The sequence below is a fragment of the Anas acuta genome, chromosome 13 (assembly GCF_963932015.1).
Source record: "Anas acuta chromosome 13, bAnaAcu1.1, whole genome shotgun sequence".
Taxonomy (NCBI): Eukaryota; Metazoa; Chordata; class Aves; order Anseriformes; family Anatidae; genus Anas; species Anas acuta.
This window is the reverse complement of record NC_088991.1, coordinates 14193752-14208585: the sequence shown is the minus strand read 5'-3', so window position 1 is coordinate 14208585 and position 14834 is coordinate 14193752. Positions and strand designations below refer to the sequence as shown.

The 14834-nt window shown below is 43.8% G+C and overlaps 1 protein-coding gene across 2 annotated transcripts in view; it reads right to left on the bottom strand.

The window, feature by feature from the left end:
• ADGRG4 (adhesion G protein-coupled receptor G4) overlaps positions 1-4324 on the bottom strand; it is a 31551-nt gene extending 27227 nt beyond the window's left edge. Inside the window, exons 1-3 of one of the 2 annotated variants that reach the window (XM_068697054.1) lie at positions 4173-4324; positions 1749-1807; positions 272-376 (exon numbers count right to left, since the gene is read on the bottom strand). In XM_068697054.1, coding sequence (XP_068553155.1) covers positions 272-362 — 91 coding nt within the window. In that variant the 5' untranslated portion in view covers positions 363-376; positions 1749-1807; positions 4173-4324. Of the gene's footprint in view, positions 1-271; positions 377-1748; positions 1808-2363; positions 2382-4172 lie in introns of those variants that run through there. The other variant, XM_068697055.1, reaches the window with a different exon arrangement.
• Between the last annotated feature and the right edge of the window lie 10510 nt (positions 4325-14834).

Sequence of the window (14834 nt, the reverse complement as noted above, 5' to 3'; positions counted from 1 at the left end):
TAAGTCTGCAGGCCAGCATATATTTAGGGATGCATACTAGGCAAGGACCCCAGCCCCAGCTGGAGTTAGCAGCAAGAGGTCCAGGGCAAGGGTAACTCTTGCACTGGGGCAGAACAAGAAAAAAAAAACAGACTTCTATACATATACTGTGTTTGGACAAACCAAGGGAACAGCACACACTTCCTGGGCTGTGGGGTACGCTGTGAGCCTCTGCCAGCAGCAATGGGCACTTGACACCACCATTCCTATGGCTAATCCTGAGGGGAATTACCTGCAAGAAGGAAAAATCCAGCAGCAACCGTCAAGATGCAAAAAGTCTTGTCAGAAGGGGGCTGTCCAGGTCTACACGTGAACATCTTCATTCTTTAGGCATGTTCTGAAAGAAAGATGTTAACACTTACACACATGCTTGGCTGAGAAATTCAGTCTGCTTTCTGAAGGTTGCTGAAATGGCATTTGCAGCAAGTGAGCCCAGAAGGCCTCACTCCCTGTGATTGAGCAGAGTCACTAGATCAGTAATCTCTGTGGGGGTAACAGCTTTATAACCCTCTGGTTTCTGCTAGTTTCTAAAAGAGATGATGTCTAGGCAATCATGCTGTCAGTGCATGTTTTGTCCAACCATAACAACTCTGCAAACCTGCTATCTGGTTTCAATCTGCTCTGACAAAGGAGTCAATGTCTGAATTGGTGAAGATCCTACAAGTGTTGGGACAACAAGAAGAGAAAATCCTGCCAGCAAAGTAAAGCCTGAAGTGCTCGTCCACGGCTCTGTGCCACAGATTCTGGTGAGATGGGGAATCAGGGGGCAGCAGCCAGGGCAAGAGGCATGAAGAAAAGCAGGATGCAAGACTGCACACAGGCAGCACAGTCAGACAAACTGTTTTCTCACTGTTGGCCTTTGTCTACAAAAAAGCTTTCATCAAATTAATTAAGCCCTGGGAACACACTGGTAATTGGGGAAAGACTTGCTCAAGAATATAAACATACACTGAGCACTTAAAGCAAAATGGAAAGATGCCTCTCTAAGCTGGAAGAAGTTTGTCCTGTTTTGTACTTCAGTTTGACTGAAGTCAAAGACAACTGTAGTTAAACCAGAGCAAGTGAATGGACAAGCAGCCTAGATTCCTGAGCATCCCAGACTCAGTGCTGGCATCCTGCACTCTCCCCCATGGTGGTATGCTTTCTCTACTCACTTCACTGGGGTCAAATGCCAGGGCTTGTATTGGTTTAGGACTACACTGGATTAAATCTTCAACTCATATATATAAAAAACGTCTGTAAGGGAAGGACTTTGTCCTCAGATCATCTAAATTGGCCAAACTCCACCCAAAGAAGTCACCTGGCTTAACATCAAATGCAACCCGTACCTGGGGCTTTCCACTAAAGGTTACGACAGTCTGACCACTGACAAAATGGAAATTGTTCTTTTGTGTCCCAATGTGCACGATAAACATTAGAAAATTATTAAAAAAAAAAAAAAAAAAAAAAGAGAGAGAGAGAGAAAGAGTTAATAACCACTTTCTGAGTTTCCTTTTAAAGCTGCAGTTTACAACATTTACAGAAAGTTAGGAAATTTCATCCAGCTTTCCATTTAGTGCTGTGACAGCGACTTTTGCAATAACATTTAAGAAATAGATCATTATGCTCCCAGCCTGTGGTAACTAAACAGAAGTTCCTACATATTTCAGGTGATTCATACTTTCTCCTAAAAACATCAGTCTTTAAAAAGGTGCTGCTCAAACACTCACCTCCCTGCGTAGCACAGAAATCAAGGTAGATTTTTACCAAGTCCTCCACACTGCTTCTTCTGGCAGATGCCAAAACATAGATAAAGAGAAACATGAAGAGAAAATCAGGTGGGACGTTGTGATGTTTTCAGTGGGTCAGGCAATGAAAAAAGCAAGTGACTTCCATTCTGAAACTTCATTCCTTAGGTACTGGAAAACCTGCTGTGACAACAAATCTCTCCTCCCAACCTTCTCCGTTACCATTCCAGCAATGATTTGCTTACTTTTGCAATAACGTTTAAGAAAAAAATCACTATGCTTCCAATATGTGATACGCCCCAGGTTGTATTCAGTTTAGCCCAGAGCAAAGTCCAGAACATGTAGTATTATAAAACACAAATTAGAAAGGAACAGATGAAGTGTTTCCCTTGTTCCTGATTCAAGAGTGGCTGCAGTAAAGGGCATTAGTTTCAGTTTCCCTACAACAGCTCTCTAGCTGTTTGTAGTGGGTAACACTGTAATGTAAAGATCAACTTAACTGCTGCTGCTTGCTACTGAGAAAGATTTCATGTGGTGAAAGAGAGGAGTGAGAAACACCAGGAAAGGAGAGTCCCACATGGCTGTCACTTCAGCTACCTTGAGGTTGTCTTGAGTTCAGGGAGTTAGCTCTGGAGGAAGGAAATGGTTTGCTCAGGACCCTGGAGGGTTTGCCCCTGTCTCCTGCAGCACCGTGTGTGATCTTAAATGTTTTGGCAGTGGCTCCCAGCAGTTCAGCTCCCTAACTGGATCTGAGTAGGGATATGAGAGGAACCAGAGAAAGCCTGAACTTCCCAAGGCTTTCCCAATGCTGCAGTTCATCCTGCTCCTCTAGATAGTCTAGTCTCTAAACAGGATGGAAGTGTCCCTCTCTTCCACTCTCCTAAACAATCCAGTCCTCTGTCTTCACCTTTTTCTTGACAAATCTGTCTCCTCCTCTTATATACCCTTATATAAGCATCCCAGACTGGAAGTTTCTCCTCTAAAGACCACTACAACACCACTTAGTCAAACTGCCCCATGGCCCAGGGACTCCCCTTCTGCCCTGCCTTCTCCCTGCGCAGCAGCACAGACCTGCTCATGGTCAGCAGCTGCTGCAGAGCACCCACACACCTTTATCCACCAGTCTCAGTGGGAGGTTTTGCTCTGTTTCTTTTATGGGCAGAGCATAATCACTGAAATTACTAGGCATGAACTACTTGCCTCTTCAAATCCACATTGCAAGTGTCTTTGTTTCAGGTATTTACATAAACTCTTGCATGGAAAGCCATTCTTCAAGTATGGGACAGAGCAGGACTGTTCAAGAATGGGTGCTTTAGAAGTCATCCTTTTTCTATACCTGTTAAACCAGCATTACGGTATCATGGTATGGAAGGAGTTCCTACTGCAACCCCGGAGCAATTATTGGGGAGGCCTCACTGTCCCCTTTCTCCCCTTCCTTCATCTTCTTCTTTCTGTTTCCTGTTTTGTCTTCAGTTTAGTGTTTTTAATTACTCAACACAATTTGTTTATTAACTTTGCTAGAGATTATTGCAAGGGGTCCAGAAAACCCAAGTGGGGGCACCTCCTCTTTAACACTAAGTCACAGGCAAAGCCTGATTTCATAATCAGCATCCCACATCCATTTCTGATCAAAACTGTCCTGGGAGTCTTTAGACGAGAACACTCAGGACTCAGAGCAGAAAAAAAATGCTCTCTGAATAAGAAGTACAATGACCTGAACAGAAACAGAAAATGACCATGAACACAGAACACTTTCAAACTCACTGTGGCCGTTCAGATAAAAAGGAATTTTGCTTTACTTTGGATGTGCAAAGATTTTTGCCAGGAGGTTGCTATGGTGACTTTTCAGCTTTCCCAAACCTCTTCTTACTATAATTACATCTCATAGCCTTTGAGCTGGGAATCTTTGATTCTTTGGATGAAGAATGTGGGTGGATGACTCTTCAGGATGTTTTTCAACCAGCCATATTTATTATAAAGCAAAACAAAAAGATTCATATCCTTGTGCCTTTATAACAGCTGCCTACAATTCCTGTCAAACCTTCTGGCCTCATTGGCTGCCATCCTTCTGGGACCTTCTTGAATATTTTTTAACTAAAAGGCTTCCTCTTCAGAACACCTCAGTACTGACCATCAGTTAAGATTGTTTGGAGAATGCTTAGATCTCAGCTGGACTGAGCTTTCTTCACACCACTGTGCATTTACATTTGGTCCCTAAACTAAAATACGCAAAATGAGAGGTTATTTTTGCATCTCCTTAGCTTATGTTATTTACATCAGTTGTCACTGATTGAAAGTTGAAGGCAAATATCCTCCTTATTTTCCTGTCAACAGACACCCCCATGTATGCACGGTTCCCCTGGGATAATGCACCACTAAACAAGAGTTAAGGCCAAAAATACATACCCATCAGTTGAGCCAGTGTTCATTCCTGGACCACAGACCTCCCTGTGCTGGCAATGGGGCTCTGGTGTGCGTGAAGAAGCAGCTCAGCACCGTGCTGGATGGGGTTTGTTCACAGGGCAGCAGCTGACTGGGGCTGACCTCTGGACGCTGCCCTTCAGCACATGGCAACAGCAGAAATATGGTTTGTAAATAACACGCTTGGTCATAAACCGCAATCTTTCAAATTTTATTGTGAAAGATTAGATTAGTTCACTAAATAAGGGTGGGAAGGAAGAGATTAGCAGTGTGTTAATCTTTCAAAAACTTTGAAGGATGTAAATATTACAGTTGGGTTTGTTTTTTTGGTGCTTTTTTGTTTTCGGAGGCAGCTAACAGCTACTCTGTGCAAACTGTTAGGATAAAATTGGTTTTTAGCACAAAATGATTTTTTTTCCATTCCTTTTTTATTTCAAAGCTATGAGAAAAGCTTTTTGATCATGATTTATTAAATCCCATAGTAGGTATGTTAGAAGTCTGGGTAAAATCCTTATGAAGTTCTAGGCATTCAAGAAGTATTACTTTAATACAATTAAACTTTTGGAGTTATTCAGGTCCTTTGCTGCAGGCTGATTCAAGAATGACATATATTTTTGATTCTGTCAAAATATCCCAAGCAGGTATGTTTAGAAGGAAACATTTCAATTTTTTTCTACATTTGTTTTTAATTTTTAAAAATACATACTTTTAAAATTAAAAACGGGACAAATATTTTGCGACCCCAAATAACATGTTCTGAAACATGTTTTCCTCTTTCCTTCTTGGTTATGTTTCCATACAAGAAATAGTAGAATTTTTAATGAAGTGAAAATCCCACTCCCCCCCAGATGATTACCAATGAAAGAAACTAGCCGTCAGCAAACATCTTGCACCTTGTTTATTGCAGTCTCCTGTGCCATCACCTCACATTGCCCTTCTATGTGGCAGAACTGGATGAACTTCCAAAACTTGACACTCAACAGGACCACTGTGACTTTCTTTTACTGGCACTGTGAGACAGCACTACTGTTTTGGCAGACCTTCCTGGCCAAAATACACATCTGCGCATCCCCCACTGGGCAAAATACACCCCAGGTGTTTGTTCACTTGCATCACTGGGCAAAATACACCCCAGGTGTTTGTTCACTTGCATCAATCTCATTGCATGCAACTGCTAAGAGGTACAATCACTTTACTCACCACGTTACAGCTGGAGCACTGGGCACAGCTGTCTGCACTGAGTAAAGGGCTCATGTGAGGTTCCTGACAGCCAGAGTGGCTCAGCCTTGGCCTTTCACCTGCCACAAATGTTGTGGTAGCCCCAAGGATCAAGCCTCACCAGCATTTCTTCCAGCAACTTTAACAGAGAATCTTCTACACGACCCCTGAAGCTCTCAGCAGTACCTACGAGGTGGCTCATTGATCCAGTCCACTGCTATTGCTATTACAACCACAACACATAGTCTCTTAATGCTGGGATGGAAAACGCCACTTCTATGCAACACACCCATGCTCCACTCCCTTGCTTAATGGCCCTGGATGACTGCAGCATGAAGGCTTACATAAATTGCAGTGTCAATCTCATAACTGATTTTATCAGCAGTACTGACTCTTAGTTCTCTGGAACTGTGGATTATGAAAATTGCCTTGAAAATCATTTGACATATGAGAATTTAAAACAGGACCAGAATGGCCAGAGCAGTTAATATTGTGTTAGACTCACCTTGTGGGACATTTAAGCAATGAAAGAGAAGAAAAACTGAGGTAAATGTGAGTGGCTGTAGTGGGATTTTAAAAGAGGAGAGACAGATCTGTAGCAAAACATATCTGAAATACATAAATAAAATATTCCAGAAATGACCTGTTTAAGCCATCCTGTCTCCACAACAGAGTATGATTGCAGACACCTGGTCTGCTCTGAAAGCAGTAACTCAGATGCCTTGCTCTGTACAAGCTAACTTAAAACATTTATAAAACCCTAGACCATGCAAAAGACTAGTGTGAGTCCCTCACAGGGACTCTGATGAAATCTTCCACATTTGTCACATCGGTCTGCACCACCCTGCCATGCTTGAGTGCATTTAGCTATCCTCAATGAAACCAGCTGTGCCTTAGCTGCCCCCTGCCCACCCAGACAAGTGGATGATGCAGACACATGTGCACAGACTGAACCTAAGAGCAGACCACAGGGCTTTGGACTTGTTGAGGTAGAGGGGATGTTCCTCACTTCCCTTGGCTTCTTTGGTTTTCCCCACTAAAATCCCATTTCCAGCCTACCTCACTAGGGAAAAGCAGTGATTCTTTCTGCTGCAAGAGTAATTTCATCAAGTACATCCCAAGATGCCTTCCTGCAGAACTCTGTGACTTTAAACTTCACCTCGAGAAACATGATGAGTGGGGTCCTTAGACTAATGGTTCAGCCTCACTAGACCTCCCAGTAGGTGAGCCCGGTAAATATACACAATAAACAGCAGAAGGGCCTACAGTCACATACCATAATAGCTATGCAGGTAAACTGCAGATGCAGCTTTCATTTTATGAGGTATTTGTGACACACAGGAGGAAATAGTTTCATGGAATTGCACTTAGGTTTTATTCTAACCAACTTCTCATCCTTCCCTTGTTAAAGCAGTAATCATGTTACAGCCATGCCAAGGCACGCAAGGTGCTAACAGCAGAGGGTGAAATCCTGACTCTGTGCCAGAAGTGACAGCCACTGACTTCAGTGGGGGCCCAGTTCACTCGCCACAAGGAGCTGAACCCTGGCTGACTGATACTTGCAGATGTTTGCAGATTCTGGGCTGACTCGGGACCACTGGATGTCACTGTTGCCCCACGCAAGTTCTGCCGATGGGCCTTTTCCTGGGCTCACGGCAGGTGGCTCCTGCTAAGAAAATGCCGTCATTGAAGCAAGAGTGAAAGCAGCATAAAAAGGAGACGAACGCTGCTTATTTTTCCAAAACAGCATTTAAAAGAAAAGGTAGAATTGCAAGAAACAGAGAGTGAATTTTGCTCTCAATTCATTGCTTCCCCAAGAGTGACATGAGCTTGTTTCCTCGGGGCTCGCAGCAGCATGAGAGCAGCTGCCCTGTGGAAGGTGACTTGTGCCAAGCTGGCACATGCTGAACGAGGCACAGGCTGCATCCCTGTCAGCTCCGTGTTGCTGCTTAATGTATGAGCCTGAGAGACTAAAAAGGTTGCTAAGCACGGCTTGCGGTACACTGTAACCCATCCGAGGAACAGCAGGGCTGATCTGCAGCAATAGGAGGCGAGAGCACTTTTGCAAGGGGTGCACCCCACTGCACCCGGCTGGGGAGCCAGAGCAGCCTGAGCTATGCAAGCTATTCTGCTAGGAAAGTGCAGATGATGCAGAAACTCAAATAGATAAGTGTCATAGCCAAGATTTTTTCCACAGCCTGAATTCAGTGTGTCACATCACTGCTGCTTTTCTCATTCCTGTGGCCGAGGAATGTCTTAAAGTGATCATAACATTTTCACTAAATGTTAACCAAAACCCTGCAAAAGCTTTGCAATTAAACATACGAGGTGAGATTCATATCTCATGTCAGTGGGTATAAATTCCTGCTTACATTAGACCAGTATTTAGCCCTGGTTGTGTAGTCAGGGGCCCAACACATGAGGACGTGCAGCTGGCAGCACACCACACTGTCCCATCACTTTATTCCTAGTTTTGTTTTGGTTTGGTTTGTTTTTGGTTGGTTGGCTGGTTGGTTGTTTTGGTTTGGTTTTGTTGTTGTTTTTGGTTTGGTTTGGTTTGTTTTTTCCTATTACTGTGCAATGCCAGGAGTCTTCTTACTTAGTCTCTTACCAAAGAGAAATGCATTCTATCCATTAATTTTGCATATTAAATGTGAGCGGGAGGAAGAGCTAATGTTTTCTCTCTGTTCCAGCTAGTCAACTGCTTGCATCTGGTGATAAGGCAAAACACTCATGCAGAGGTTTAGCCTGACCGATGGAAACATTGCTCTGGGGCCTTCCCTGAAGAAGCTGGGGATTTTGGTGCACCTCTCATGTAGGCGGTGTGCACCACACAAACTGCTACCAGATCCCAGTTCCTCCTCTGCTGAAAAATGAGCTACACCTATCTTTTCCCACCAGACATACCTCCAGACAAGTGATCTGCAAAGGGAGAAAAGGAAGATGGTGCCCTGTTTTAGGATGGGTGAAGGCCAGGACAGCTTGTTCTCAAACAGTACCTCAGCCCACACATGCCTTCACACCCGGGGTCCAGGGGCTGGCCAGCAGGGGGGCTTCCTTCCCCTCCTGCAGCAGCCAGACCATGGTTACAGCAGCGCTCACATGGCCAGTGTTTGCCCCCGGGGTACAAAGGGCTTTGTCCCGTGGCTTCTGCCTCCTGCCCATGCCTGCGGTTGGCTGTCCATTTTACCTCTGTAAGCACAAGGCAAACCTTGAGGAATTCAGCGGTTTGAACCAGACAGGTTTATTCTTAGTGCACTCTCATGCCATCTGCACTTTGTGCAGAAAACTTTGATTGGGAATTTCATAAGGCACCCTTTTAACTCTTTTAATTCCTCTGTAAGTAAGCAACGGCCTTCACTTAGCAACTGCCTGACTCATTTCCTTTCTGAGCAATCCCCAGGGTTCATTTGACATTACTTCCTGTTCACATTTTCTGCATCTTCTGATATTTTTTCCTTTTACAGCTGAGACAGGCAGTTAAAAATAGCAACAGGATTGCAGTGTGTTTGTAAAATCAATACTATCACCCCAGAGATCTTCTCAAGCCCTTTCTCTGAATCATTCCATTTTCTGTTGCAAAATTGCCGTTAAGTCTTGAGAAAGGACACATTTTAGTAGTCCTGAAAAAAATTCTTTATGAGCATGTTAACTTCTTCAGTACAATTCAGATTTATGTTTTGAAATACCTTTGAAATAATATTGACATTAACAATCTTGTCAGAGTAGAAAAAACAGACTGAAGGGATGAAAGCTTTTTGCCATCTTTGTATTTTCTCCAGATGCCTACAGGATTTATGGGCTTCTGATCCACTCTTGCGTACTAGTTTACATTATCATCTAAAACTGCCCTAACACAGAGTTATTTTTTTCCTGTACAGAGATACCAAAATTCCAATACACAGAAGCCCAAACTGAGTGGAATGAGCTACAGGTGATTATCTGCTCCCATTCCAGGTGATCCTGGTCCCATTCCAGAGCAAGGGCCTCACTGAGGTCACAAGAAATACAGCTTAAATCTGAGAACTCACTACCCATCCAGTAAAATGTCCTTTTGAAACCAAAAAGTTATGATCTACAGCTAGTGATACTTTTGTGACGGCCATTTGTGCTGGCAGAATCCCAGCTCGTGCTGCTCCCAGGTCGAACCCATCATCTGGCAGCTGTCGAGGGCACATCTCTGCCAGGAGTACCAGGAGCCACAGCCGAAAGTGCATCTCCAAGCCCTGGGTGCAGGAGGTGCTCCCATCTAAGCCTAGGTTTGAATTCAGTGGGATGGATTTATCTTTGTAGGGACTGCAACACCCTCCCAGTTCCCACCCTGAACATTACATCTGTGCTGTTCAGGAAGTCTGGGAGCTGGAGAGAGCTTTTAATTGTGTTCTCCCAGCTCATTTCTAATTGAATTTTGCTTTAGCGTTTGTACATGAGAGGAGCAATAATTGAAGGGGTAGGGACTCTGCTTGAGTCAGAAGCATACATGTTGAGCTGATTTATAACAGGTAATAACCAGGGCCTTACTGCATTGTTCCCATTAGGAAGAGAGGCTAAAAACCCCAGCCAGATATTTACATTATTGCACATAGTCTCGTTTCCTTGAGCACAGTAGAAGAAAACCAAGCAAACTTTCTTCTGTTTCCAAATCAGGGTCATGAGCACGGCCTACCCCCAAGACAGTCTGTCCTTCTGTTATTTCATGAGTCCATTAGATGAGTCCTTTTCTCACTGACACACAAACCACTTGGCTTCCTTCAAATCCTCTAGCCTTTACAATTGCAGGTGCAAGCTTTGACATGTAGACCACTGCTTTGGCTAGGAAACCAAAGAGAAACATTGACTCTTAGCTGTCATTATAGAAATAGGTGGTAATTGCTCTTTCTATTCAGTTTCAAAGAGCAGAGTGGTAAGAGAACCACCAGCTTTAGCCATGTCTGCAATTGATGCACCCACCACCCCAAGAAACTTCCATAAATCCCAATTTATTCTGTTCTGCTACAGCTCGCTGGAGATAAATTTCAGATCAGATGCTACAGAGCACCCCTGTGTGCTAAATCCTACATTTAATCACTTCACGCAAGTATCCATGTTGTTTCATTTTCAGTATTAAACCACACAGTGTGTTCAAGTGAATGGTAACTTAACAGGCCCTACTGCATCAAAGGCTTTTAAGGAAAATTGTCCCATGACAGCAAGATGAAATCCAAACGCAGAACACAGCTTTGTGCTTGTACCATTTCCCCCTGGAAATGAGCTATTTGTCAGAAAAAAACAGCAAGCAGGCATGAGTAGTTCTTTCTTTATCTCTGCAGGTGGCACCAAGCATTTAGTTCTGAGACATACTTGCTCTTTTAAAGCTATTTTGAATATCTAAAAGTTGATCTCTGTGCTTTCCTATCAACCCTTCCCAAATCAATATACATACTAGAATGATTCATAGCTAAGGCAATAGGTTCTGTTCTGATTCTTGTCCCTAGATGGCGGTGACATCAGATGCATCTCACTGAGGTGATGCAATGCTTATTCCACCAGCACCTGAGTAAAATCATGACATTTTCAGGAGCTTCCTCTCCCTCACATAGAACAGGAACTAAGCAATTCTGGCTAAAAAGTACCTATCTTATAGAAGCCTGTATATGCATACTCCTTTAAATGTTCCCAGCCCTCGTTCCTCTGCTGTCTCCACAAGAAGTACCCTCTGAACGATGAACACTGCACCCAGGATATTTCAGGCTGAAAAGTCACAGTGACAGCGACATCTGCTTTGCTTGAGCTCTTCTTCCTTCCAGAGTGAAGGGGACCAAAATTTCACCCTGACATTAACCAAGGAGAGAAACTACGGACATGGGAAGGAATGTTGAAACTGTAAAGCTTTCCTTCTCAGATAGGTACCTAGGCAATATAAGGCACAAAAATAACAGCAGAAAATACACACAGGGACACGTAGAGGCAAGATGTGCCGTACCGTACAGAACCCCTCATAGCTCAACACACTGCTCAGCTGCACGCCCGCAGTGGCAGCACAGCACATAGCCTCTCTCCAGCTCTGGGACCCGTGTACCAGTCCTGGCTGCCAGTGTTTCACCCATCCGCCTGTGTTGTCCCTGGGACTGTGAAGGGAACTGGGGTGCAGCCCTGAGGAGGTGTGAGGTATGGACAGGCCTAGCCAGGGGGAAGACTGCACAGACATCAGTGGCATCAGGGAGCGTGTGGTTACAGCTGAAGCAAGCCAGCAGCTTGCTGCTCTCTGGGAGGGGACATCAATCACCAGTCCCCCATCATCAGCTCTGGAGTCAACCCGCACCTTGCACCATCCATCCACCTTGCAGGAGCTGCTGCAGGAAGCTGTATGCTCACACCCTTCACAAGGTCAGTTTTCTGCTGATTTAATCCAGCTTGCCACAAGGACAGAGACACCCAAGTGCTGGCAGCAGAGAAGCAGTGGCACCGTGTAGCCAAGGCACCTTTTCCTTTCAGCTGAGATCTGCACAGCTGGGTGCTCACACAGCACCAGAGCATCCTGCCCTGTGAAACCTCTGGTTAATTGAAATGCCCACACTGATTTGGTGAACCAGTGGAAGACGCACAACCAAAAGCAGGCCCTGGTGAATATATATAAACTAAATATCCTCATTCCCAGTCACTTGCAGTCACTGTAAAACTTCTATGCCACAGTCACAGCTCTAGATTTGCAAATTATCAACTCCCACATGGTTAGCCTGGGTTCTTTAAGCTTTCAGGGCTCAGCTAGGGATTATCAATCTTTGCCAGTTACCTTTTTGTGTGCTCCTTCACACAGATGGCCTGACTTACTGCATTGTGTCAGAATCACACTGCATTTCACTGCAGCATTTTGGAGCTATTACTCTTTCCCCAGGCTAATGTATTTGCCACACTTATGTGCAAAGGAGAAAAAGACAGCTTCATGGTCTGAGCCAAAAAAAATGTTATGACTTATTAATTTAGCAACACATTTTATTCACCACTGGCAGCACTGGCTGATGAGCAAAATAAGGAAGTCAGATTCATCCTTGACTCCTGCATTTCAAAATAAACAAACCCATCTATAGTACTGCACAGTCATCCTCAGAACAACCATAAGATGCTGGGGCTGGACATTGATGGAAATAACTGGAAATAGACATATACTTGTTCCATCCTCATCCTGCTCCACAAAGCACTCTGTTGTTAAACTGGATTGTACGCAAGTTTGGAACTATATCCGTCACATCTGACAGATATCTGCATTATGCTTGATTTCTTAGTTGGGCTATCCATGTACTCAAGGTACCTACACAATAAATTTAGAACTAATGAAGATTTTCTTTTATTTCCTTGTGTCTTTGGGACACAGGGTCATGTATTATTTCACTTATGTATGGTCTCTGGGCTACAACTGAGTGTGCTGCTGTACTCATTAAAATATGTTATAGAAACATTATAATACTTAAAAGGTAGATAGTGTCTTATAGTTTCAAAGCACTGTATAACCGTGAACTAATTGAGGTTCATGGCATCACTTTTAAGCAGATAAGGAACTACCACTGAAAGGTAAATAGCAGCCAACATTTATTACCCTGAGGTCTCAACTACAGTAGTTATTTTTCCAGGTGTGGGATAGCAAAACAATTGAGTTTGCTCAGATGTCACTGTGCAGTAATAACTGGTAAATGTCAGTATTCAGATGGAAAATTGAAATGGAAACCCCCCACTCCCCTATGTTGTTCCACCCACTCACCAGCAAAAGTTGCACAGCTACAGTGCTGTTATTGCAGAATTTGTCATAATTTCTTTTCACACAAGCTACGCAGCCTTGATACTGCCCTGAGTCAGGGGGTACAGGCTGTCTGAAAATCATGCCCCTGGGAATCCCCTGAGAGGAGACAAGCCTACAAACCCGGTAGGCCGAGCAGGTTGCTGTTGTACCAAGAATAACCTGTATTGCTGGTGGATGAAAGCACCACACACTCAGATCTTCTGGAGCACTAGGCGCTTCTTTCTTTTCTGTTTCCTGTAGCAGAGCAAGCTTCAAAGGGCCTCTGCATGAGCCTCCTGCTTTCATCCAGTGCTAAACTGCCTTGAAATTGGGAATCTCATATACCAAGGCAGGTGCTGCGTCACCCTGGTAAGGTAAGGGATACTCTTCTGGCCTTTTCAAATGTCTCTCCCTTTTGTTTTTGCACTGGACATACCATGCAACCTCAACCACTGATTTGCAGCTGAGTCTATATACATATGGGTATTATCGCACTGTGCTCACAGTAATTTGTACTAGGCCACGTACCACAGGATTTCAAACCACTTAGCACTCACCACTGTTGACTTGAGCCAAACCTTCACATGTCAAAGCAGAAGTCCTGGCAAACAAGCTAGTAGAAACTCTATTAGCAACTCTATGACCTGTGCATATGACCTGAGCAATCATACCAAAAGCCATGCCAGTCCCAGCAAACAAGAGCCCTAAAGTTTTCCATTGGCAGGGACAGAGGGCTGAACAGTACCCAAACTAAAGAGTTTGTTCTGAAAAACTCACTAGAGCATGAGTTTGAGTGCTTTATGAAAGCTGTTTTTTGGCTACTGAGCATTTAGATGATTGGTGGCTGTTGGTCATGGCATGCTGTGCATGGGCATGGGACAGTGGATGGTGGGTACACTGGAGGGTTCTGCTTAAATTAATGTCATTTATATGGTCAACAAGCATTGCCACAAAATGTATGTAAAGGATTCACACATGCTACTCCTATACCTCATGTATTGCAGAAATGTGTAAATGTCTTGCTAGTTTGGCACTCATATTCCTTGGGGGAAAAAAATAATAATAAAAAAACTCTAGCTGTCCTTGGTAAAGATATAAACAAATGCAAGGCTAGAAGGTAACAGACTGGAAAGACTGGATTTCTTGGGGGGCTACAACCCTGCATTTTGCTGAATCCATTGCCCAGAGCATCAATTTACTCATCATGATGCACTTACCTCATACTCACAATTCTAATTACTGAGCCAGTGCTCATTACAGACAGATACACTGGAGACCTAATTGCAGAGTACATCACTGATTACATTAGAGGGATATGTGATAACTGATGGGCTATGCATGTAAAATGTAAGTGGCACACTTTTAGCATGTGCATGATTTGTACCTCTTATTTAGAAAACTCTAGTTACTATAGACAAGCCTGACACATGCCACCTCTACACAGCAAAGTCTTGCTGCCAGCTTATTGAAAACTGATCATTTTACAGTCTTAGTTTTGATCAATTTAGTTATTTTTTGGAAATGGAGCACGTGTCCTTTCTCCATGGTGGAAAGCCCACTTCTGTTGCAGCTCACACTTGTATTTTGAAAATGAGTTCTGCTGGGAAAACTTTGCAAGCACATTCTCCAGCACTCAGTGATGCCCCAAAGAGCAAAGCACAATGCTTTGCAGCTCC